This window comes from Pelodiscus sinensis, chromosome 5 (genome assembly GCF_052426305.1).
Source record: "Pelodiscus sinensis isolate ZL-2025 chromosome 5, ASM5242630v1, whole genome shotgun sequence".
Taxonomy (NCBI): Eukaryota; Metazoa; Chordata; order Testudines; family Trionychidae; genus Pelodiscus; species Pelodiscus sinensis.
This window is the reverse complement of record NC_143056.1, coordinates 97256248-97283338: the sequence shown is the minus strand read 5'-3', so window position 1 is coordinate 97283338 and position 27091 is coordinate 97256248. Positions and strand designations below refer to the sequence as shown.

General features: G+C 42.9%; 1 protein-coding gene across 4 annotated transcripts in view; it reads left to right on the top strand.

The window, feature by feature from the left end:
- Window positions 1–27091, top strand: part of DCDC1 (doublecortin domain containing 1) — a 605588-nt gene that overhangs the window by 358959 nt on the left and 219538 nt on the right. For all 4 annotated transcript variants that reach the window (XM_025187660.3, XM_075927786.2, XM_075927784.2 and 1 more), the window contains 4 exons: window positions 11163–11281; window positions 15597–15657; window positions 25889–26047; window positions 26455–26612. In XM_025187660.3, coding sequence (XP_025043445.1) covers window positions 11163–11281; window positions 15597–15657; window positions 25889–26047; window positions 26455–26612 — 497 coding nt within the window. The remainder of the gene's footprint in view (window positions 1–11162; window positions 11282–15596; window positions 15658–25888; window positions 26048–26454; window positions 26613–27091) is intronic.

Genomic DNA, 27091 nt, shown 5'->3' with positions numbered 1-27091 from the left:
ATGTCATTATGGCAGCTTTTTCTTGGTAATATTGATCAGACTCTATTATATTAAAATTAGATTTTAAAAAATCAAAATATGAATTCTCCTATTGGTGTGAATCTTGTCCCCACCACCCCAAGCCTGTCTGGAATTCTGCTGTACTTGGGGTGAGGATAAGAATAGGAAGCTGTGAATCTGCACAGGGTTGCATATTCTTCATGTGACATGCAGCCTGGCTGTCCAGGGTGTCTCTCTCTCTCTCTCTCTCTCTCTCTCTATATATATATATATATATATTCTACAACAGGGAAAGTGGAGTGGAAGTGGCCACTGGAGCTGTGGCTACATAGATTGTTTCATCACCCCCAGATTAGACTGTGAAATTAATTTTACATGCAATCAGGGTCAGTTCAATGTAGGAACTAGGGGTATGTCTACACTACCCTCCTAGTTCGAACTAGCGGGGTAATGTATACATACCGCACTTGCAAATGAAGCCCGGGATTTGAATTTCCCGGGCTTCATTTGCATAAGCGGGGAGCCGCCATTTTTAAAACCCCGCTGGTTCGAACCCCGTGCAGCGCGGCTACACGGGGCACGAACTAGGTAGTTCGAACTAGGCTTCCTAGTTCGAACTACCGTTACTCCTCGTGGAATGAGGAGTAACGGTAGTTCGAACTAGGAAGCCTAGTTCGAACTACCTAGTTCGTGCCCCGTGTAGCCGCGCTGCACGGGGTTCGAACCAGCGGGGTTTTAAAAATGGCGGCTCCCCGCTTATGCAAATGAAGCTCGGGAAATTCAAATCCCGGGCTTCATTTGCAAGTGCGGTATGCCTACATTACCCTCCTAGTTCGAACTAGCGGGGTAGTCTAGACATACCCTATGACTCATGCAACACACATAAGAACATAAGAATGGCCGTACTGGGCCAGACCAAAGGTCCATCTAGCCCAGTCCATCTAGCCCACTGTCTGCCAACAGTGGCCAGCGCCAGGTGCCCTGGAGGGGGTGGACCGAAGACAGTGATCAAGCAAATTGTCTTGTGCCATCCATCTCCAGCCTCTGACAAACAGAGGCCAAGGACACCATTCCTACCCCCTGGCTAATAGCCTTTTATGGACCTAACCTCCATGAATGTATTTAGCTTCTCTTTAAACTCTGTCATAGTTCTAGCCTTCACAGCCTCTTCTGGCAAGGAGTTCCACAGGTTTACTATGCACTGTGTGAAGAAGAACTTTCGCTCATTAGTTTTAAACCTGCTGCCCATTAATTTCATTTGGTGTCCTCTAGTCCTTATATTATGGGAACTAATGAAGAACTTTTCTTTATTCAAAGGCCATATGCGAACCCAGGAGCAGGTTTGCGTGAAAATCAAGTTGGTCCAGTGAGACCCCCGACTCTGAGCCCTGAGCTTAGAACATAAGATCATAAGAATGGCCGTACTGGGTCAGACCAAAGGTCCATCTAGCCCAGTAGCCTGTCTGCCGACAGTAGCCAGCACCAGGTACCCCAGAGGGGTTGGACCAAAGACAATGACCAAGTGATTTGTCTCGTGTCATCCATCTCCAGCCTTCCACAAACAGAGGCCAGTGACACTGTTCCTACCTCCTGGCTAATAGCACTCCATGGACCCAACCACCATCAATTTAACTAACTTCTCTTTAAACTCTATTATAGTCCTAGCCTCCACAGGTTGACTATGTGCTGTGTGAAGAAGAACTTTCACTTATTAGTTTTAAACCTGGTGTCTATTCATTTCATTTGGTGTCCTCTAGTCCTTCTATAATGGGAACTAATGAGGAACTTTTCTTTATTCACCCTCTCCACACCACTCATGATTTTATATATCTCTAGCATATCCCCCCCTCAGTTCCCCTTTTCCAAACTGAAAAGTCCCAGTCGCTTTAGCCTCTCCTCATATGGGACCCGTTCCAAACCCCTGATCATTTTAGTTGCCCTTTTCTGAACCCTTTCCAAGGCCAAAATATCTTTTTTGAGGTGAGGAGACCACATCTGTACACAGTACTCAAGATGTGGGCGTACCATAGTTTTATACAGGGGCAGTGAAATATTCTGTGTCTTATTTTCTATGCCTTTCTTAATAATTTCTAACATTCTATTTGCCTTTTTGACTGTCGCAGCACTCTGTGTGGACGTTTTCAGAGAACTATCCACGATAACTCCAAGATCTCTTTCCTGATTTGTCGTAGCCAAATTAGCCCCCATCATATTATATGTATAGTTGGGGTTATTTCCACATTAAACTTAATTTGCCATTTAATTGCCCAATCACTCAGTTTTGTGAGATCTTTTTGAAGTTCTTCACAGTCTGCTTCTGTCTTGACTATCTTAAACAGTTTAGTATCATCTGCAAACTTTATTACCTCACTGCTTGTCCCTTTCTCTAGATCATTTATGAATAAGTTGAATAGGATTGGTCCTAGGACTGACCCTTGGGGGACACCACTAGTTACCCCTCTCCATTCTGAAAATTTAACATTTATTCCTACCCTTTGTTTCCTGTCTTTTAACCATTTCTCAATCCATGAAAGAACCTTCCCTCTTATCCCATGACAATGTAATTTACAGAAGAGCCTTTGGTGAGGGACTTTGTCACAGGCTTTCTGAAAATCTAAGTATACGATATCTACTGGATCCCCCTTGTCCACATGTTTGTTAACCCCTTTAAAGAACTCTAATATATTAGTAAGAAATGATTTCCCTTTACAGAAACCATGTTGACTTTTGCCCAACAAATTATGTTCTTCTACGTGCCTAAAAATTTTATTCTTAACTATTGTTTCGACTAATTTGCCCGGTACCGACGTTAGACTTACCAGTCTGTAATTGCCAGGATCACCTCTAGAGCCCTTTTTAAATATTGGTATCACGTTAGCTATCTTCCAGTCAGTAGGTAAGGAAGCCGATTTAAGGGATAGATTACAAACCACAGTTAATAGTTCTGCAATTTCCCATTTGAGTTCTTTTAGAACCCTTGGGTGAATGCCATCCGGTCCCGGTGATTTGTTCACGTTAAGTTTTTCTATTTGTTCCAAAACCTCTTCTAATGACACTTCAATCCAGGACAGTTCCTCAGATTCATCTCCCACAAAGGATGGTGCAGGTTTGGGAATCTCCCCAAAATCCTTACCTATGAAGACTGATGCAAAGAAATCATTTAGCTTCTCCGCAAGGGCTTTATTGTCCTTGATTGCTCCTTTTGTATCTCGATTGTCTAGGGGACCCACTGGTTTTTTAGCAGGCTTCCTACTTCTAATGTACTTTAAAAACATTTTGCTATTATTTTTTGAGTTTTTGGCTAGCTGTTCCTCAAAATCTTTTTTTGCTTTTCTTATTACATTTTTACACTTAATTTGACAGTGTTTATGTTCCTTTCTATTTATCTCACTGGGATTGGTCTTCTACTTCTTGAAAGATGCCTTTTTGTCCCTCACTGTTTGTTTTACATGGTGGTTAAGCCACGGTGATTCTTTCTTAGGTCTCTTACTGTGTTTTTTAATTTGGGGTATACATTTAAGTTGGTCCTCTATTATGGTGTCTTTAAAAAGTGTCCTTGCAGCTTGCAGGGATTTGGCTCTTGTCACTGTGCCTTTTAATTTCTGTTTAACTAACCACCTCATTTTTGTGTAATTTCCCTTTTTGAAATTAAATGCCAGAGTGCTTGACTGCTGAGGTGTTCTTCTCATCACAGGAATGTTAAATGTTATTATATTATGGTCACTGTTCCCAAGTGGTCCTGTAATAGTTACCTCCTGGACCTGATCCTGCGTTCCACTCAGGACTAAATCGAGAACTGCCTCTCCCCTTATGGGTTCTTGTACCAGCTGCTCTAAGAAGCAGTCATTTAAGCTATTGAGAAATTTTATTTCTGCATCTCTTCCTGAGGTGACATGTACCCAGTCAATACGGGGATAATTGAAATCCCCCATTATTATAGAGTTTTTTATTTTGGTAGCCTCTCTAATCTCCCTTAGTATTTCAATGTCACTATCACTGTCCTGGTCAGGTGGTCGATAATATATCCCTACTGCTATATTCTTATTATTGGAGCAAGGAATTACTATCCATAGTGATTCTATTGAACATGTTGATTTATTTAAGATTTTTATTTCATTTGATTCTACGTTATCTTTCATATATAGCGCCACTCCGCCACCTACATGGCCTGTTCTATCCTTCTGATATATTTTATATCCCGATATGATTGTGTCCCACAGATTATCCTCATTCCACCAGGTTTCAGTGATGCCTACTGTGGCAGATTTTATGGGTGCGAGCTCCACGCCCCCGCTTCCCTGCGCAGGGGACAGACGGGGGGGCTCCGCGGACCCACCGCCTTACTCCATTTTGTCGGCCCTCGCCGGGCTTGGTGCGAGGGGCCGGGGTAGGGTGCGATCACCCCTCGCCTTGGACGGACGAGGGGGCTCGGTGGACCCTTCCACTCGTCTCTGTGGGCGGTACCCCCAACGGGGTGTTCGACCTTTTCCTCGGTCCTTGGTCCCTTCCCCAGACCCCCGAGGAGTGGGGTGGGGTGGGGTTTTGGGCGGTCTGTCCGAGGGGCTGGGATGCAGCTACTGTTCTCCCCAGACCCTGCTGTCCGGGCAGTCGCTCAGGGGGGATTGCTCCCGGGCGGGGTGAGTGGGGGACCCAGACCCCGCCTCTCCTCCGGGTCCCAGCCCGAGGCCCTAAGTGGAGACGATGCTCAAGCGCAGCTCTCCAAGGCCGGCGGGGCTGCCACTCACCCCTCGCCTGCCCACAGGCGCCAGAAAGGCCCCGCCTCGGGCTCCTTCCACTCCCCGCCGGCCGGCCCCAGCGGCCGGACCAGTGTCGGGTCACTTACCCTGCCGCAGACGCCGAGTCCGCCCCAAGGCGAGTCGCCAGCTGCCTGTGCCGTCCTTCCTCGCCGTCCCGGGTGCCGGGGGTCTGGCGCCCCTGGAAGCCAGGGTGGCTGCTCCCTGGTCTTCCCCCTCCTGGGCGACCCACTGCCTCTTTTGTGGTCACGGGCGGGTGATGCCTGGGGGATAAGCCCCGCCTCCCCGGCTCTCTGCCCGCACCCCTCCTCCCGCTGTGCGTCCGCGGCCCCGCCCCGCGAGGCGAATCGCGGCGCCCTGGCCGGGCGCTTCCCCGCGGGTCGAGCCCCCATCCTCCCTTTGCGGTGCATGCCTGCCTGCCCTCTCCGGCGGGTCCGTGCCGGCGGCGCGCCGCTTGGCTGGCTCCCGGCGCTCACGGCAGCCACTTTCCCAGGGGCCGGGGGGGGTCTCTCTCCCACGGCCAGTGCGGACCCTGCCGGGTCCGTCACACCTACTATGTCAATCTCCTCCTTTAATACAAGGTACTCTAGTTCACCCATCTTATTAGTCAAACCTCTAGCATTTGTGTAGAAGCACTTTAAAAATTTGCCACTGTTTATTTGTCTGCCCTTTCCTGATGTATTAGATTCCTTTGTATGTGGTTGTTTGTCTGCTCTGGCCCTTTGCTTGTCCTCTCCCCTCTTCTCTTTTTCACTATAGCCTAGAGAATCTCTATCAATGGATTCTCCTCTAAGAGAAGTCTCCGTCCGATTTACATGCTTCCCTGCACCAATCAGCTTTCCCCCATCTCCTAGTTTAAAAACTGCTTTACGGCCTTTTTAATGTTCAGTGCCAGCAGTCCGCTTCCACCCTGGTTTAGGTGGAGCCTATCTTTCCTGTATAGGTTCCCCCTCTCCCAAAAGTTTCCCCAGTTCCTAATAAATTTAAACACCTCTTCCCTACACCATCATCTCATCCATGCATTGAGACGCTGAAGCTCTGCCTGCCTACCTGACCCTGCACGCAGAACTGGAAGCATTTATGAGAATACTACCATAGAGGTCCTGGATTTCAATCTCTTTCCTAGCAATCTAAATTTGGCCTCCAGGACGTCTCTCCTACCCTTTCCTACGTCATTGGTACCTATATGTACCACGACCACCAGCTCCTCCCCAGCACTACACATAGGTGACCCTTTTATTTTCTAAAGATAAAGGATGGTATTAACATTCTCTGCTATTCCTTTTTTTGCTAGTGGACTGAATTAAACTCCTGATACTAATCTAGAGAGCTCTTAATGGGTCAAGTACTGTTTTTTTCAAAGACTACTTGTTCTTTCACAATCTACCAAAATAGCTGGGCTCAGCACTGAAGATGCAGCTGGTAAAGTACAAAATAAGACTACCAAGTGCCAACGACAGAACATGCTCATTGGTCAGAGCCCAGCTGTAAAACACTGTTCCAGAGGAGAGTGGACTGAACATGAGCTGATAGTATTTAGATCAAAATGCAGGGGCCATCTTTGTGCTGAAACCTTCACAAATAATAATAGTTTTCATGAGACCATTTAATAGAGAAGACCAAGGATAGAGTGAAAATAAAGATAAAAAGAAAGAGTTACTGGACAGAGAGGAGTTCCAGATAAACCAATGCAAAATTTGATCCTAATTTGTTATGTGAAGCTGCTGTATTTTGGAGAAAGGAGACATATTGATACTAGTCATTATCTTCTGTGTTTTATTTTATGCCTTCAGGTCTGAATTTATATCAAGCAATGTATATTCATTACATTATGTAATGATTTGGAAAAGAAAGTAATCTTAAATCTTGACAATTTCTTTATTATACTATTCATTGGTGATGAGAATTGAACCAGCTGTTAGCAGTTGATATTATGTTAGTCTGGTATTTGTCCTAGCAAATGAAGATATTTTAAAACTTCATTCCTATCATGTTGCCTCTCAGGAAATGAGTTATTGCCGATGTATCTAAACAATCCATATTGTAGTACAAAAAGCAACTATAGTAGAACCTCAGAGTTACAAAAAACAGAGTTCTGAACTGAGCAGTAATTTGGAACCAGAAATACACAATCAGTCAGCAGCAAAGTCTGTTAAACAAATATTATTTTAAAAAAGGGAAACCAGCATTTTCTTCTTTAATACAATAGTTTCAAAGCTGTATTAAGTCAATGGTCAGTTGTAAACATTTGAAAGAAGAATCATAATGTTTTGTTCAGAGTTAAAAATATTTTCAAGTAACAAACCCTCCACTCCCAAAATGTTCATAATAATGAGGCTCTATTGTAAGTTAGTAAGTAAAATTGGAAAACAAAACTATGAACTTCCCATAGTGCACATAAAAGTACCAAACAAAGAGTGTATACAACCTGCTTATATCAAAGTATATTGGACTCTTTTATTTTTCTCATTGTATGGCAGATTTAGGCTACGTCTAGACTATATCCCTTTTCCAGAAAAGGGATGTAAAATAGGCACATTGATATTGCAAATGAAGTTGGGATTTGAATTCCCCTGCTTTATTTGCATAATGGAAGCCGCTGCTTTTTTTCAAAATGGGGCTTTTTCAGAAAAAAACAACAACCCAGAAGTTTAGATGGGGCATTTTCAACAGCCATGCCCCATTTTGAAAGATCCTGTACTCCTGCAGTACAGGACTATACAGGGAAATAAAGGACTATAGTTGTCAAAGAGAGCAAGGAGCAGTCATTTCTGTTGCTGCACCTCACTCTCTCCATAATCTTGAACCAGCTGGGATGTGCGAGACCCATATTAGAATCCCCAGTCTGAAACAGACCCAAAACTGACTTTTTCAGTTTACCAAAAAAATTGAAAAATTTCAGATTTGGTTTGAAATGAACTAACTTTTCAATATTTCCAAAACTTTTTTTTAAAAAATGTGACATGCAATGCAGTGCCTCAGTCCCATTATTCAACTATTTGATCTGCTTTATAATCGATTTCAGTGTCTGGTTGCTTTTGCATTATAAAAATTCTAATCTGGGAGAGCTTGTGTTATTTAAATGTTTTCTTTGCCCTCCTGTAAATCAGAAATGTATTTTTTCTCAGAAATTTGCAATTCTTGGAGCCATAACATTGGTTTAATGAAGATGTGCATGGAAAATTTGAATTCTTTTTAGAATCTGACCCAAATGCCTCCCGTTTGGGAATCTCATGAAACAACAGCCTTTTCTGTGAGATTTCTGGCATTTCCTGGCTTGTCAGAAGCATAGCCATTTCATTTTGTTATCCAAATAAACTGTTACCCAAATATCATCAAACCTCACAAAACACTTCTGTTCAAGTTTTGTATGAACCTTCTGTGCTCAGTTTAGCTGAACCAATCTTGCATCTACCTTTGACTGAAATGATTCAGACAAATCACTAAAACATGTAGTTTGTTTAAAATGCTACTTTGTACAGCAAAAGTAATTGAAAAGTAAAATTTATCTGTTAGCCTGAAGTTATGGCCTATATGCAGGGAAATACTGCAGTACCTCAGGTTCCATGGAACAGTGACAATTGATAAATACTGGTATGGCAACTGCTACCTTTAAGTGCCCCTTTAGCCTGTAGAATCCCAGGAGTCACTGAAATATTTATGGAAAATAATACCTGTTTTTAATATTCATTTACCCTAGAGGAAAAAAGTCAGTTTTTCTAAATTCTAGTTGCCTGCTAATCTGCAGAGCATAATTCTGTCCTCCCACCCCCATCATCTTTGCACCAACATCATCCTGATATAGCTAAATGTTCATGACTGTTTTCCAAGATTGATAAAAATTATATTTGGTGAAGGTTTACATGTAAACTGTCCTTTTAAATGAAAATTTTCATAGAGCTAGAGTCCAATAATGGACATGAATTATTTATGATTATACAAGATGATATAACTAGAAATAACTGAATGCAAATAAAAGATGAATGTCAAGGCAAACTCTTGACTGTGGGTATGCCTACACTACAGTGTTATTTTGAAATATCTTATTTTGAAATAGTTATTTCGAAATAGCTTATGTCGAAATAACGCGTCTACACACAAAATGCATTTCAAAATAGCATTTTTCTATTTCGAAATAGCATGTCCACACTGAGTGGACTCTGAATCACATTTAGGGCTGGCCGGAACCAGTTCCAGCAGGGCACCAGGTCAGGACTTACTGTGTGGGGCTGCTGCCTGAGGCTATATGAGATCTGTGCTGAAAGGGATCTCCTCCCGGACAGCCAGTTCTCAGGTTTCTCTGCTTGTTTGTCTACCTCGATGAGGGACAGCAAAGCATTTTATCTCTGCGTGATCTGGTTTCCCTCACTTGGGACACCACAGCACTCTGCAGCATGGAGCCAGAGGTGTCCCTGGGCACTCTGGTGCTTCTTGTGGACTCGTTGCTGCGAGCCTGAGTGCACTTTCTGCAGGCTGCCATCTGGGAGGTCCATCAGGGGGCTGTCAGTATCCAGGAGGCCCTGTGGGAGAGCTTCTACCCTGAGGAGCACTAAGAGCCTCCCTGGTCTGCCCCACTGGGGGCTTGTGCCTCATTCCTCCCTCACATCCTTCCACTTACCCCTCCCTAACCTCTCTTCCTGATGTAAAATAAAATACATGTATTTTCATGAACACAAACTCTATTTAACAAAACTGCGGGGGGAGGGAATGAAACTCTCGTGAGACTGGGGAAAGGAGGCAAGATAGGGGAGAAGAGAGGGTGGGAAAGGGGAGGGGGAAACCTGGGAGAAGGAAGCTAGAAGTGGGAAGCAAGGGGAAGAAGGGGGAGGGGAAGCTCAGGGCTCAGGGCTGGGGTCTTGCCGGACCAACTTGATTGTCATGCAAACCTGCTCCTGCGTTCACATGTGGCCTTTGGGGGCCAAGTTGGCAGCTATCCTGCCAAAGACAGCCGCGTTCCTCCATCTAGTGCAGAGATCACGGACCTTGGGGGCATCCCCGCAATCCTGAATAAGGTCCATGATCTCCACCCTGGACCAGGAAGGCGCCCACCTTCTCTGCGCCCTGGCAGGCTCCTGGGAGCTGGCAGACTGCTCCTGGGGAGCGGTGGAGGGCTGGCTGCCAGTGGCTTGCTGGCTCATGTTTTGGGGTCATTGGGTCAGGGGCAGTGACTGCTGGCTCTGGGTTGGCAGGCTTGGAACTGGCACAGGCATTGTGGCCAGAGTCTACCCTATTAAGGGCTCTGGGAAGGGGAGGAGGGAGAGAAGTGTTCTTAGTTGAGGCTGGTGTGGCCACCAGGGCACCCTGGGAAGGCTGGAGGCCCCCTACTTCAAAATAAGTGTCTACACAGCACTTATTTCGAAATAGCTATTTCGAATTTGGCATTATTCCTCATAGAATGAGGTTTACCAAATTCAAAATAAGTGCTCCACTATTTCGAATTTATTTCAAAATAGCGGTTTGGCTGTGTAGACACTAGGAAAGTTATTTCAAAATAAGGGTTGTTATTTTGAAATAACTTTGCTGTATAGACATATCCTGTGAGACCTAGGAGACTGTGGATTAGGCTCCCCAAATAAGTCTTAAGACACTGTCAACATTGTTTAGGGCTTTCTAAGGAACACTGAGAAGGGTCAGCAAATATTTGGAGAGGGAGACAGTTCTGCTTTGGGAGGGTGCTAGGCTACTTCATCCAATAAATATTTTCCATTTTTATATTCTATTCTGTCTCCCTTGTCCTATTTTTCTCATGCCACCATTTAAATTATATTAAAATATTAGAAGCAAAATGTTTGGGAAAATCTTGATAAAATACCTGTTATAATTATAATTTTAAATGCAAATTAAAGCAATATCATTCAATATTATTAAATGTCACTTTTAACTACGCTTTCAGTCATCTGCTTTAGGAGTAAGTGTGGATATTAGAACGACAACAACAAAAACCATTCAAACTAGTCTTTAAAGATGTTTAACCAGCACTGTTTCAGACTTGGAGTAAAACTTTAAATTGACTCAAAGACTATAGATTTGTTGCAATCTTTGCAGTTCACTGAACTTTTTTCTGTGCATACATATTTCAAGTAAACTCTGTAGTTATAAGGATAGCAAGTGACACGTTATGGACCCTAAACCGTTGCACTGTGAAATATGCACAGAAAAAGGACAAATGAAGATATCAAGGGTCTGTTCTATTTTGCACTGAACTGTAAAATACCACCCTTGTTGTACAGAAGATCACTGGTTCTGAGCAGGGCTCATTTACTGCTAAGTTGTGGATAGTGTTTCACTTTCTGCAACTGTTAATATCCTGGGTTATCCAGGCATAATGACCTCTCTATTTGTGACACATTGTTGAATTTTCTGGTTCTTTTAACTTATTCAAACCTTTTTTTCTCCATTCATTGGAAGGCTGGGATGATTCTGAGTCGAGCTATGGTACAGAGCTGTCTAACTGTTGGTCATCCAATTAGAGTCAAGATGGCTGATGGCACATCTCTGGAAGGATATAAGTTAACAGTACAGAAAAGGTACTGATAATGTTGCTTATCCCATATGTGGATTTATTTGGGTAATCTGAATTTTACTGAGAAATGCCATTATATAGTTTTATTTCCGTGTTCCTAAACCATATGTACTAATCAATATATTATCATAACTGACTTTTCACCTCCAATTTCTTACTGGAATTAGAATTTCAATTGCATAATTATTAGTCATATCTATTTATTAGTCATATCTATCTCTCTTTTCAGGGATTTTAAATAATCATAAAGGCTTGGATAGTTTAAGATTATTAGTTTCTTTGAAATATATAAGCTAAAAATGGAGTTGACACTACAATATGGTGTTTGCTTTCTCCAGCCTGAATGCATTCTGATTTCTGCTAATTCTGCAGTCAGTGGAGTAATGGCAGTTTACACCAGCTAAATTCTGTTAAATGAGTGCTGAAATATCATCCTTCTCCTCTTTTCCTTCCACACCAAACACTAAAATATAAAGTTATATGTGCTCGTTCTCCCAGATCTTGGGAGGCAGGCCTGTCCTCATTTACAGACAGCCCCTCAACCTGAAACAAATATTCACCACCTACTGCACACTACACAACAGAAACATTAACCCAGGAACCAATCCCTGCAACAAATCCCATTAGCAACTCTATTCACATTATCTACTCTAGTGTACCATCATAGGACTTATCCACATCAGTCATATCATTGGGGTTTATTCACCTGTACATCTAATAATGTGATATATTTCATATCACAGCAATACCCCTCTGCTATGTATATTGGCCAAACCAGACAGTCTCTATGCAAAAGAATAAATGGACACAAATCAGACATCAAGAATAGTAACATTCAAAAATCAGTAGGAAAGCACATCAGTCTCCCTGGACAATCAGTGACAGACTTAAAAGTTATCATGCTCAAGCACAAAGACTTCAAAAACAGATTACAGCTTGAAACAACAGAGCTGGAATTCATGAGCAAACTATCAGACTTAGTCTGAATAGACTTGAAGTTGTAGCACACTACAAATATAATTTCCTTTTTTTTTGGTATTTTCACTTTCTTATCAGCTGTTGGGTATGGGCCATATCTACCCTCTTTGAATTGGCCTCGTTGGCACTTTCTCCTGCAAAACAATGTAACTCACCCATCTTTGCATGTATAGATATCCCTGCCAAACTGAAGATTCCACTTCATTAATCTGGCGAAGTGGGCTCCGGCCCATAAAATCGTATGCCCAAATACATTTTGTTAGTCTTTAAAGTGCCACAAGACTCCTGTTGTTTTGACAGGTTATCTGGCCATCACCATCAGACTTTCCTTTCTTCTGGATCACATAATATACATGATTTTTCACTTTGTCTCTTATAACTATAAACCCGATTCAAAGCTTATTGAAACTGATGGAAAAACATACAACAATGGAAGATATCGAATTTTGCAAGGGGAAGTGGAAACTCCACAACATGAAAAAAGGAACCAAAACTTAACTGTGACATCTACTTCCTTAGCAAATGTCAGAAACAAAACATTATCCCCGAGATCTCTCTATCCATCACCCTGTGATCACTGTATATATCTCCAAATATGCTGAACAGCTCTGCAGACAGATATCAGAAACATATAACGTAAAAACATTTAGCATGGACTGTATATGTAGGTTGGATTCACTTATAAAAGCATAAGCAAAAGGAAAAGCTACTTGCAACTATTTTTTGCTGTTTATTACAAAGTCTGTCAGGAACTTGTTTACAATTTATTTTTTGCTTGAAAAAGAACTCCTTTCTAAAATACTGAATGCACATGCCATTCCAGATCCACTATTAGAAAATCTAGGAAGCCACAATAACAATTTTGTCAGGGATAGTCTCAAATTCTCATTCAAGAATTCCATAGTATACACAGTAGTGTAAACAATGATGTTTGATGTTGGGAATTCACAACAAAAGCCTCTTTGTTTTTATCTTCTTTTAATCTACAATTTTGTGTGTTCTTCATTTTATATACTACATGGTTATAAACTGTAGATAAGCATTACTGAATGACACACTTAGGCATAGAATACATTGTACCTACAAACTTTCAACACTGGAAAACATCAAGAGGTACATACAAACGACGGAGGAAACACCTCAGAAAAGTAGTACAATTCTAAAAATTATTGCTTAAGAAGTAGTCCTGATTTATATGAATATTCTCATTGAGGCCTGTTCGGGTGCATAGGGACTACACATGATTTAGCATCTGGACCACAGTCCTGAAAGTTAAATATTATGGAATCTGACTTACTTGCACAGGATAACATTCACATTTAATTAGAAATAAACATTTCCAATACCGATCTAGCAAGTCTAACCCTAGAAAAAAAGATCTAGGGAAGGGGTCTCTTTTAGTAGATTATATCTGTTAATTTGCTTAGAGTGGGAGATCTTTTATTAATATTGTATATTCCCAATGGCATAGTTAGTGAATGTTTTACTAGACCATTGGGCACATTGATGGTTATATTCATGGATATGTAGATCAAATTGAAATAACCTTAAGCATTCAAATGTGATGCTTCAGGAGTGTTACATATGTCAAGATTCCTAGTAACTTTGAGTATCTTTCTACTTCAGGCAGAAAAATAGCATAGGGTATCACTGAGATCTGTCACTGCTGATACTTAGGGCACATCCACAGTACAAAATAAGATTGAATCTACTATGGTTGATTTCTGGTTGCCTGATTTTGAGAGGGCAAAGGTCTGTGTCTATGGAGAAGAATCGAATGTTGTCTGAAGTAGAGTGTCCGTATTAATAAGCCAACCATTGACTCAGAGAGGGAAACAGTGTGGATAGGTTTGCAGTCTGGGCTATAAGTCTGGTGCCTGCTAGGTCCAAAATTCTGCTGCGGTTGGTTAGAGGGGCTCACGTCAGTTACGTCCCATAAGACGCTCCTCTAGTCTCTCTCCTCCCACGTGGGATAAAGGGGATGCGGTGTACTTGTACTTTTTTGATCAGCTGTTTGTCGGCTCAGCACGGTAGTCTGGACACTCTGTGGTCGACATCAAAGGCATTTCTCGACCTCCCAGATATGCCGCATCCCAGCTGATCGGCTCAGCACGGCAGCCATTTAAATTTAAATGAAGTGGCGATTATTTAAATTGCCGTTTCATTTTCCTATGCCAGGTAGTCTAACCTACATGCCTCTGTCAGAGCGGTCAGAGCAGACAGTTATGGGAGGCCTCCCAGAGGCCAGAAGCATCAACTTTCCAGTAATGCTGAGTCCACACTAGCATAAGTTCAACCATGTAAGGTCAGGAATGGTGTTACTCCTGGTGAAAAGCAGGACTACAGAAATCGACTTCAGCGGTCTCTAAGGGCGATACAATAGGCTTGGTAGTGTGGATGCTTCACTGAGAACATCGAGTGTATGGGGCTATGGTCAATGTAAAGTTCTCAGGGGAAAAATCTCCTTTACTTACACTAGGTCATTCCCAAGACATGTCCCATATGAATAAGGCTGTACACTGAACCTAGTTTTGATTTATTTACGTTTAAAGTAAATGTTACACAAGTCAGACACACATGATCTTTTGCCTGATGACATATCCTTAAGCAAATGTCCATGTATTAGAATGCTAAGACCTCTTTTTGTTGTTGTTGTTTTGTTATACGGGACACTACCTCAGAAATGAATTTTTTAAACACCCTGAAACAATAGGGCAGGAGTAACTTCTATTTAAATGTCTGATAAAAATTGCACTGATTTAAGGAACTTCTTGTTTTGAATTGTTTATATTGTGTAATGTTGAAATGTTAATTATGAAAAAATCATAAGATAAGTTGATCGAGAAAGATCTGAAATCTAGGAAACTAAACCCTCCTTCTGCTTCTGCTATTGTGAAATCCATTCTCTCAGAAATGAGGCATCAGAAATTAAAATCTAGATGTTAGTTAGAGTTTGGGAACTTTTGAGATTTTTCTGTTAGTATCACAACTTTAGCACTATTTAAGCATTTAAGAAAAATCTGATTTCTTATCAGTGTGGTCAAAAGAAATACTTAATGGATGATCTAAAATACAATGAGAAAACAGGAAAGGAAATTGGTTTTTAGTGTTACTGGCATTCTCCATTGTTTAATTTCTGCACCTTATACATTTAATTTCTTGTTTCAATATAACTTTTGTGGGGTTTTAAAACAAGTATCATGAACCATCAGGCAAAAGTGAAACTGACCTCTTATTTGAGATCTCACTCTGGAAACTAAAAGTGTAAATGACAGTTTCAGTGTTAATTTGTTTTTATTTAGTAAGAATGTTTAATTCTTTGACTATATCTTTCATTACAGAGACAAAAGCAGCCTCAATCAGCACTGGGGTTTTGGAAATGATGGTTCTATTTATTGTAAGGTGTGTGATTTGTAAGTATATTCTGAAGAAAGTTGAGGGATTTTTAAAATTGGTTTACCGTCCTTTTCATACTTTCACATGCAACCTATTAATGTAGGTAGGTTTTGTGCATGTGGTGAAGAAAGTATCCTCCTGTATTAATAATTTAAAAGGTTTGTTTTAAGTTATCTCCATGTTAGCCTATGTATATATATATATTAGAGTGTGTCTATTTATATGTCTGCCTGCGAGTCTGTTTATTCAAGAACTCCTTCTAAACAGTAAGAGCTGGGCCCCCCAAATTTGGTATACAGCTCCTACTCATAGCTTAAAGCAAGGCCAAAATTTGCATGTGCCAAGACAACTGGAACCCCGGGAAAAGGCATTTTCCATAATATGAAAAGGGAGGGGCTGCTGTTTGGAGGGACACAATATGAGAGTGGCCACTGGGGGCAGCAAGCCCACAGGGGAGAGCTATCCTGCAGAGAGTTCACTGGGGCATCTGTAACACCAAGGGAGTGGCTAGCAGGACTGGGTCTCCACCATCTTGCCTACCAGCACACCGAGTAAGTAGGCCCAATGCCCTAACCCCCCCCCCCCACACCCCCACCCCCGGCCTTTGTCTGCAGTGCTGGAAGAGGAGAAAAAAGGTCCCTGTTGGCCAGGAGGCTGGGGGACTGGAGGGAGAGAGAAAATCAACCCAGAACCTGGGGACTAGGTAGCTGGGAGGGACAGAAAAGGGCCCCAGTGTGGGTTGTGGGGGCCTGAGGTGCTAGGGTGGAGAAAAAAGGGCCCTGGTGGTTAGGGGCTGGGCAGGGGGAGAAAAATGGGCCCCTGGCAGCTGGTGGATAGCTTAGGGTCTGGGGGCAAGAGAAAAGATTCCCTGATGGATAGGGGCTTGGGCGGGGGTGGGGGGGGAAGAGGAGGAAAGGGTCTGTGGCAGCTGAGGAGGTAGGGGGAAGAAAAAAAGGGCCCCTGGTGGTTGTGGGGAGGGAGGGGGAGCTCGGGAATTGGGAGGGAAGGGCCCCTGGTGGCCAGGGTGCTAGGAAGCTGGAGGTGGAAAAGAAGGGTCTCTAGTGGCCAGGAGGGCCTGGGAGTAAGAGAAAAGGGCCCCTGGAAGCCTCAGGGGGTTGGAGAGGCTTGGGGGGAAGAGAAAAGAGCCATGTTGGATGGTACCTCCCACCCTGAGCTCCTCCTCACTCCCCAATCCTCACTCTTGTACTCCCTACCACATCCCCAAGGCCCTGCCCTGTGTCCTGCACCCCCTCACCACCAGCCCCCTGCCCTGTAGGACCCGGGCAATGCTGGGTCAGTTTGCTAGTATTAGAATATTTTATATATTTTTTTTATTATTCGTGTCCTTTTTAAATTTGCTTTTGTCTTTTGATTTTTTACATTTTTATCATTATTTTATGTACATTTACATTACTCTTAATTTAAATTGATCTAAATGAGAGCGGGGCTGGGCAAGATGTGACCCAGGAGCTGGATCTGGCCCATAGACTGCAGCTGGCCACTGAATTTCCAGGTGGTGCTCAAGCAGCAGAATCCTAGTTAAATGGCTCCCAGCTCCTGGTCAGCACTACCTCAGGAGGAGCAGAAGCAGTGAACCTTTTAAATAGCTGTAGCAACCCCAGGCGGTTGCCAGGCAACATGGTAACAGTGGGGCTGGAAGCCGTGAGCTCCTTGCTGTGTTTTTAATTTAAAGCCTCTGGCCCCAGACAATTCAGGGGGGAGGCTAGTCCTCAGCCTCACCCTTTCCATCCCAGGCTCCACTAGGGTTGTAAGCAACTAGTTGAGTAGTCAACTACTTGATAAGCAAGAGTCAGCTGTCAGGGGAGGAGAGCAGGAGATGCAGTTGGCAGGGAGCTGGCTTAAAAGCTGCCTCCCCCCAGCACAGTGTCTGCCTCCCCCCAGCACGGTACAGAAAGGGCAGGGGAGGCAGAGCCGCAGGGTCCCAGGGGCTGTGCAAGATGGGACAGAACAGTCCTGGCTTTTGCCATCCCCGGGAGCTAATCCCACTGTGGCTCTGCACTTTAAATGTAGTAAGAGCCTGGTGAGTTCTTACTACATTTAAAGTGCAGAGCCGCAGTGTCCGGGGGCAGCACAAGCTGGAACTAAACAATCCCAGCTCATGCCGCCCCCTGGAGCTACTGCAGGGTAACCCAGCATGCTCTTACTACATTTAAAGTGCAGAGTATATTGCATTAAGAAGTTCCTTTTTAGTGACTGCAGTCACATCAAGTCTCTGAATGACAGTATTAATATGGGCAACATGAGTGCAATAGCTGTGCATCGTTTTGACAGAGAGACTCTTTTTATTTTGTATGGGTTAACGTGAGTGTCCTGGCTCTGCAGCTTGAAGGAATGAATTCTGACATACTTTGGGTCAGTTCATATGTGTGGACATTAGGGATCCACGGAGAGTATTTGACTAACAAGGAGTTGTATTTCACTAGTGTCTTAGGTGAGGAAATGTCCAGTGCTTTCTGCAAAGATTAATTGACCTGTACTTTACCAGGCTCTAAAAAGTTTTAGTTGCTCTCAAATGTGCAGTGAATTTTCTGAAAATGTGCACTGAAATGTTGGCAACATTTACAGTGTTAAAATCTGCTAGCTTACAGAAAATAATAGAATACCCATTCCAGCAGGAAATCAATAGCAGGCCTGTCACTAGTATTGTCTGCCTGGGACTAGCCTTCCATTTTCTTCCCACTTATTTGGACATTCCATCGGAATGATTAGATACTACTATTCACACAGCCCTGATGGACTGACAGAATAGAGAGACCGTATTAGTGGTCTTTCTTTCTTTACCTGCTGAGTATAGCACTTCATCCTTTTTTGTTATGCATAGGGATTTTTCATGTGCTAGCTATATATATATACTTCCAAATGTCCACCACTTAATTATTGACAACAGAACTTTTCTGTTCGATTCTGGCTTGTGCTTGACTCACTGTGAACTGGGCGCTAGAAATTAGTTATTCTAATCCCCGAATGGTGTATTTTTCTATATATTTCCTAGCACGTTCACTTTATCTGTAGTGTCATGTTTAAGTTGCAGCATATGTCAGCCAACAAGAACTGACATAGTAAAATGGCATAATACAATGTAACAATAGGTGACACATTAATATTGAAAGGAAAACTAATTTCCTTAAGAACTAATATCTGCTATTAATGTATTAACTATTATTTACAATTTATTATTTATACTGCTTGAATACAAGTAAGTCTTCTGTACTATGTACACTTTATAGGCAATTCTATAAAACTATCAAATGCTGAGTGTACTACAAAGTGCTTATTTCTAATCTGACACTGATATCTCTTTCCAGTCTCTTGACAATATCATTGCTGTAAAGTACAGTACAAATTAACCTCTCAAACACCTGAGTGTTATGCATAGAGGATAAAGTAACTCTTTGGATTTTTTGCACTAAAAATTATCTTCAAAATTATAATTGTTGCCCTTATTCATAATAGGCTAATATGTATACTCTTCCCTCAAATACATTTTGCATGTAAACCAATAGACACTTTACCTGAAAAACAGCTTTTATCTCTGTATAAACAAGCCTGTAAGTTAGATTTAATTTACTTCTAGATATCAAGAAATGCTAACTGTGCTCTTTAATAACCATTCTTTTGCACTTGTACCTAGAGACATCATCATTAATATTTTTCACTTAAAGCAAATGTAATCCTAATAATGGTGAAACATATTTTAAGATGATGGGCAAAATTTTCAAAACTGCCTAGGTACTATTTTGAAAAGTGATTTAGACACATTGGGCTCAGTGGGACTTAGGCCCCTAAATCACTTAAGCACTTAAATGTTTTATGCAACCTTTAGTGTAGGTTATCAGATATGAATTAAAGACAGTAATAACTGAGAATAAATGAGTGCGTCGCATCAAATTATAATCTAGATATACAACAAACAAGAGTCAATAGTACTGATCATAGAAAAAATCTCATCCATTCCTCAAAAAATAAAAGTCACTTATTGTACTATTTTTTCTCAGACCCACTGACAGAGTGGAGGGGGCAGTTTGTCTCAGGACCTGGTGATTCAAAGGGGCCCAAGGCTTCTGACCACCACCACTGCTGCTATGACCCTTTTCAGTGCCACCACAAATCTGCACCACATGGTCTGTGCAGCTCTGAGAGCTGAGAGGAGGGTGCACCACTCTCTAGGTGGCATAGAGGGCTGGCTACCCCGACCCCACCCCTTCTACCTGAGTCCCTGCCTCTTCTGGGAGTGCAGAACCACTCCCCCACCTTGCCCAAGGGCCCACAGAGTCTGTCTGCTCCCCTGCTTTTTCTGTCTGAGGCGTTTACTTTAATAAAGTTCAGAAGAAAAAGATGATCACAAATGAAGAAAGATTGACAGCAAACTAACTGAAAAGGAAGACACTACAACTAAGGCGTGAAATATTGAGCTTCACCATTAGATGCATCTGCTAAAATTGATGATATCATCAACAATTATTGTGAGATGAACATTATCAAGTTATCTCAAAATATGTGGAACAAAAAAGTTCTCTCAGATCTGCATGACAGCTCTAATGTCCTGTTTTCCATACAGGCTCAGAGATTTCATTGCTATCCATGGGTAATCTATTGCCAAATATTAGTTAGGAAGGATGGTATAATACAGTAGGTGCTTCATAAATTAAATAGATGGACTGGTCTCAAGAGCTGCCCCGTAGAATGTTTGTCCTTGTATTTATGAAATTTACTCATTACAGCAATCACTGGCTCCTAGTTGGTGTTTTGCAGAAGAAGATCACAGAAATATTTGAGTGCATTTTTTTAAAAATTATTTCATATCGGCAGTTTTGAAGTACAGTACTTAATTAGTGTTTGAATATTTTTCTATGAAAAAACAGTAAGTGATCATAAAACTGTAAATTACATTTGTGACTGTCAAAGGTACACAGGAAATATTATGCCTCCAGCCTTTATACAGTGTCCCTGGGAGGCTCCATCATTAAACCTCAGCGGTAGGCCTCCACTTTGTACAAAGGGCTCTGTGGCTCCGCTATCTAGGGTACGTCTAAACTATATGCCTCTGTCGGCAGAGGCATGTAGATTTGTTTGTTCAGCAAAGGTAAATGAAGCCGCGATTTAAATGATCTCGGCTTCATTTACATTTACATGGCTGCCGCGCTGAGCTGACAAACAGCTAATCAGCTGTTTGCTGGCTCGCCGCTAGTCTGGACGTTCCCCCTGTCGACATCAGAGCCCTTTGTCGGCAGCCCCGGTAAACGTCATTCCACGAGGAATAACGGGGCTGCCGACAAAGGGCTTTGATGTCGACAGGGGGAACGTCCAGACTAGCGGCGAGCTGACAAACAGCTGATCAGCTGTTTGTCGGCTCAGCGCGGCAGCCATGTAAATGTAAATGAAGCCGCGATCATTTAAATCGCGGCTTCATTTGCCTTTGCTGATCTGTCTAATCTACATGCCTCTGCCAACAGAGGCATGTAGTCTAGACACAACCCTAGAGACTGGTCACTCTCTTAAGCACTGCTAATTTTCACCATGGCTTCTTCAGCTGATCCAAAAGAATATAAGCCCCTTGCTTGGGACTTACCCCTCTTGCAAGTTATGCAACCAGCAGATGTTTTGCAGACAGCCTTTTCAACTGACAATCAGTCTGTGTCCTCACTATGGGGAATAACTGAATGTAAATTGAAGTAGCGCATCTCTGCTAGGGAGCCTACCATCGACTCAGAGAGCGAGTCACCATGGGCAGCTTTGCATTTTGGGCTATGAGCACAGTGTCCACCTGGTCCAAAACTGCAGCAGGTGGTTAGGGGCGCATGTTGCCAGCGTCTCAAAATGCACTTGTCTAGTCCCTGCCTACTTGCATGAGATGAAGGGGAACCAGTGTGATTGCACATTTGGTGCCCTGGTTGCCTGTGCGGATACCATAGCAGCACAAGCATGGAGACGGGTTCACAGGAAAACATTGTCATGTTCATGTGAGTCACAGTGCATCTAATGGCACTGCACTTCAACAGTGTACACATGTTGCTCCTCCAGGAAGAGCACAACGACAAAGCTCAGCATGGTATGGAGTTGCTGCTCAGGCAAGGCCTGGTGCTCATGCTAGTGCACCCACCAGTCAATCCTTTGGATATAGTGCAATGCCGCTTAAGGCGCCATGAGATGAGCTCAGACTGATGGGACCACATTGTGATTTCAGATGTGGGACGATCAGCAGTGGCTGCAGAACTTCCAGATGCACAAGGCCAAGTTCTTGGAAGTGTGCAAACGGCTTTCCCTGACCCTGAGGCACCAGGATACCCACATGAGACCTGCTCTGATCATGGAGAAGTATGTGACAATTACCTTATGGAAGCTTGCCATGCCATATAGCTACCGGTCAGTTAGGAATAAGTTAGGAGTGGGGAAAGGTACAGTGGGGGCTGTCATTCAAGTAGCCAGGGCCATCAATACATCCTGCTATGGAGGATCATGACTATGGGAAATGTGGAGACCACAGTGAATGGCTTTACCATGATAAACGGCATGTACATCTCTATCCTGGCCCCTGATCACCTTGCCATGGAGTATATCAACCTCAGAGTACTTCTCCATGGTGCTGTAGGTGCTCATGGACACAAGGGCCATTTCACTGACATCAATCTGGGATGGTCAGAAAAGGTGCATGGCACCTGCATTTTTAGGGACTCCTGCCTCTTCTGAAAGATGCACAGTGGAACTTTTTTCCCCAATTGGAAAATCAGAGTCACAAAGGTGGATATGCCAAGAGTGATCTTTGGAGTCCCAGTCTATCCCTTGCTTCCATGGCTCATGAAGCCCTACATGGGCAGCTTGGACCCCAGCAATAACAGGCTGAGCAGGTACAAAATGATGGTGGAAAGTACCTTTGGATGTTTAAAGGGGATGTTCAAGAGTCTCCTGATCTGTCTGGACCTCAGTGAACGCAACATTCCCTTCGTGGTGGCAGCATGTCGTGTGATCCATAACCTGTGTGAAAGCAAAGGGGAATGTAACCATGCAGAATGTGGGGGCTGAAGCAGAGCACTTAGCCAGGGAGTTTGAGCAGCTGGACACCGGCACGAGCAGAAGAGCACAGAAGGGGCAATGTGCATCAAAGAGGCCTTGAAGGACTGTTTTATGCAAGACTTTGTCACTGGCTTTCCACAAGTATCCCTGCATTCCCTGTGTTTCCGTTTAACCCCCACCCTCCCTGCAGTTCAAGCAATAATGAGACCATTGTTCAAAAAACAGGAGTTTTTGGAGAAAACAGCAGGGAAATGGAAAAACTGGGAACTGGAAGGAGGAAACGGTGGGGGGCTGGGGCTCAGGAAAACAGGAGTGGAACTGCCCTCTGCCTCCTGAGGGCCTTGTGGGTCTGGCTCCCCTTTTGTTCCCCCCCCATCATGTCCTGGGACCCCAGCTGTCCCTGGGGACCCTGAGGGTAGGACCCATAGGGCTGGCGGAGGAGGGATTAGGAGTGTCATCAAGGTGGACTTGGTTCTGGGAAGAGGCCCTTTCTAGAGAGAACACTATGTGCTCCACTACAGCAGATGTGGAGACAAACATGGTGTTGTGATGTTTTACCAGCTACTCCTTTTGCTGCTGCTTCACAATCTGCTTTTGCCACTCTGCCCACATCTCCATCACAATAGAGTGCAGGAAGTGTATCTGCTCACAGAATATGCCCTCTCGTGTGTAATGTCACCAGCAGATCTGAGTCAGGTGGGCAGATGCTGGAAGAGGGAGAGTTCTCAGTGAGTTGGCTGATGGCCCAGCTGCAATGAAAAGATACAAGGGCACATATTACAGCAGATACATTGCATTAAGCCTATCCCAATCTGTTAGCCTGCACTCAAGGTCTCTGGAAAGATAAAGGAGATGTTTTCTGTGCAAGGCAAAATGCTTGCTTTAAAGTGAACACTTTACAGCAGATACTCAGACTTCTTAGGGCAGCATAGGGACAGGCAAGCAGGCATGGTAAGGGTCCAGCCAGGGCACAAGTCTGCAGGCATGAGAGGAAGGGGCAGGAGAAGGTGGCTTCCTTCTCCGTCCAGCACATTTGGGGTCTAGCACATGTGGCTTTCTGGGACAGTGCTACTTTCCCAGCCAGGGAAGGAGCTTGCAGGTGGAAAGAGAGGGAAGGGGTGGGTTGACTTGCTGCAGTGTCTGGCATACGCTGAGACCAGTACACGTGGCCTCCTGCCCACATCGAGTGGGGGATGTGTGTCCAGCACATGTGTCCTCCTAGGGAGAATGCTAATATGTTCCGCTTCTCCTTCATACGGGTTGCAATGTGAGATATCAGTCTTCTCCAAATCACAAGTGATCGGGAGCTTATGCTGACCGAATATGGCCATAAACCTGGGCCTTATTCTGCACTGCTTTGTGGTTCAATGTTGCCAAACCACTTACTGGTGGCTTGGCGTAGGAAAGTGTCCTACTGCGGAGGACGGTATAAGGCTGGCCTTATAAGGCTTCTTTTGAAAAGCGTTAAAGAGTTCCTATGCGAGAGCTTCATGGAGTTGTACAGACAAGACTCCCGCTCCATCTGCAGACAATGAGAAGAAGCTTTTTCTATGCCTATACGCTGTATAGGCATAGAGTCATTAATTTGCTTGTGGTTAGAATAAGTTTGTGGACACACCAGAAGTTCCCTCCCCCAGGGTTGGTGCTGGACTAGCAGACAGTCCCTGGGAAGAGGGGACTGGCTCCATAGTCATTAACAGTTCTTGGCTCTCATCAATCGCAAGCTGACTAGTCTGCTCCTCCTGATCTTTCTTCTCCTTCTGCTCCCCCTCCACCACCGTGGTGTCCCGCAGGCTGACACCAAGCATGTCCTGGCTGAACTTCATGACCACTCTGGGGAAACTGGCTACTCCCCAAATGGCATCTAGCTAGTCATAGAAGCAGCATGTATGAGATGCTGCACCAAACTGTCCACTCTACTTCTTTACCTTGTGGTAGGTCTGGTGCAGCTCCTTGATTTTCATACTGCACTACGGGGCATCCCTGCTGGGCATCCCATGTTTGCTTACTAGTTCAGAGCTCAGTGAAGGTGGTTTCATCTCCCCATACCTCAAGGAGGTCCAAGATCTCCTGGACACTCCATGCTGGCGCTCTTCTGTGCCCCTGGAAACTGGAGCCTATAGGGACAGAAGCCCTCAAGGTCATCACACTGGTGGTCAGATTACTCGACGTCATCTCCACATGTGTTGTGATTTGCTGCTTGACCAAGATGGGCTTGAAACACTGGCCACACGGGAAAGGCCCTTCTACTGTTCTCATTCCTTTTTGAGCTCAGTGGGAGGGGAATAGAGGCACAAGTTCTGGCCAGAGCAGTCAGAGCAGGAAGTTTTTCATATTCTCCACAATGGCTGTAAGCAAAAAATGCTTTCATTTAGGCTTAATCTAGGATCCTTCACCATGGTCACCCTATAACCCTCTGAAAGCCACTTAGGCTGAAGTTGCTTCTGAAGAGGGACAATGCAGTAACTTCACAGTCTGGGTTAAGAAAATGAGACTAATCATGTTACCCTGATGAAAGATGTGGTGATTTTGATGTTGGTTAAGTGGCCAAGAATGCAGATGTCCCTTCCTGCTCAAACAAAATAGGATGTTATTGCTAGGATATGATATTTTCACATGTAGAATCTTAGCTAACTTGACAGGCTAGCAAGGTCAATAGAGTGTGAAAGTTGGTAACTGGATTTTATCATTTAAATTTGTTAAAAACAAAAATGCAGTTATTTCCCAACTAAATTAGCTTTTTTTTCCATATGAGATGGTAAGAAAGTTTGAGTTCATACCTTTTTGAGAAGTTTCATTCTGCTAATATCTTATACTTCAGAGACTAGCTAAATATGATTCTCATATTTAACTGCATATAAGTACTTAAAATAGGAATACAAAATTTATTTTATCAGTGAGTAACAAGAAAAATTTGTTTATGTGGGTGTTTCAATCTTAAAAGCTGTAGGTCCATAATCTTAAATTACTCCTTAGCCTTTACATAGTGTATTTTTTTCATTGCAGTAAATCTGTAAAAGTCATTATGTAAATCTGAGTTAGGAAAACTTCATGAAATACTGTGTATAAATAACTTTGTAACTTTTGTGACATTGCCTATATCAGACACTCTTCCCATAATTCCTGATGTGTAGTTTGTTGTGGTTCTACTGATATACCCTAATGTTACTCCTTGTCACTTTTCTGCCTTTATCCTTTCCTACAGGCTTACCCTGCGTTTGTCCTGACCTACCTAGAGGAGCTAAATGTAAGAGAGGAGGTGACCCAAATGGAACACAACATCCACCATGGGGTCTGGTCTCCAGCTCATCAGGATATAGAGAGCAGCTCAGCAGAAGAGGTCATTGTACCAAGCCAGAGGCAGGTCAGAAACAGTTTTTTCAAAAATACATTTTGAAAAGAGAGAAACTAACTTCCACCCTCTTAATTTTTTTCAATAAATAAGTGTATTTGCTTTTGTTTAAATTAAACAGTGTGAGAGAAATACATTAATTAAGGTGAGATTTTAACAAATAGAACCATTTTGTATTCCAAAGCTTTTAATTTTAGTCTCCTTTATTCCACTGACTGACAATTTGTTGAAATTGCACATTCTGTATATCTTCAAGAAGTTATAAAAAATTACTCCTTCCTTAGATTTCTTTCTTGATACATTTTGACATTGCTCTTTGGATTTCAATATTTTCTATTGATCAACAGCCTTACTTGAAAAAGTAGCCACATATTATTCCAATTAATATATAAATTGCATGGTTGTACTTCATTTTTTAGGTTCTGCAAAAAAATGTCAACAACGCCAATCAGAAACAACTTTCAGGACCTTTGGACGCCCATTTAATGCCTGCAGGTCCCCTAAGGGAGACCATGCAGCTGACAGTCGCACTGGTGAGGAAACTAGAAGAGAAACATCCTAAGGCCTCAGCTCAAAGGTAAGCCACTGACAGAACTGATATTTATTGTTCAATGACATTAGATGTTTTCCTTCAGTTTCATGTAAGATTGATTTCCTGGATATTATTGAAATATCTCAGAAGCCCTCTGGCTTGTAAGGGAATATGGATTTTTGACCAAAATTAATGAAAAGGGGTGACATTTATGTGCATAAAGATTGAAGTGTACACCAAGTTTTATATCAATTGGGAAATTTACTTTTAAATTCTATGCATGAACCTCATAGAATGCTAAGTAATAGGACTTTTATTGACGTTATGTGACATGGTTTTGCCACTAGACTTAAAGTTACATAATAATACATGTTTCATTATCAACCTGAAATCCAGTCTGAGCTCGAGCATGTCATACCATGCCTAAGAGTATATTTTGGTTAAAGCTATATCTAAAACATAACCTTCTTAATAAACTGAAGTTACAGAGGGAAAGTATGGTTAGCAGCTTCATGCTTCTATAA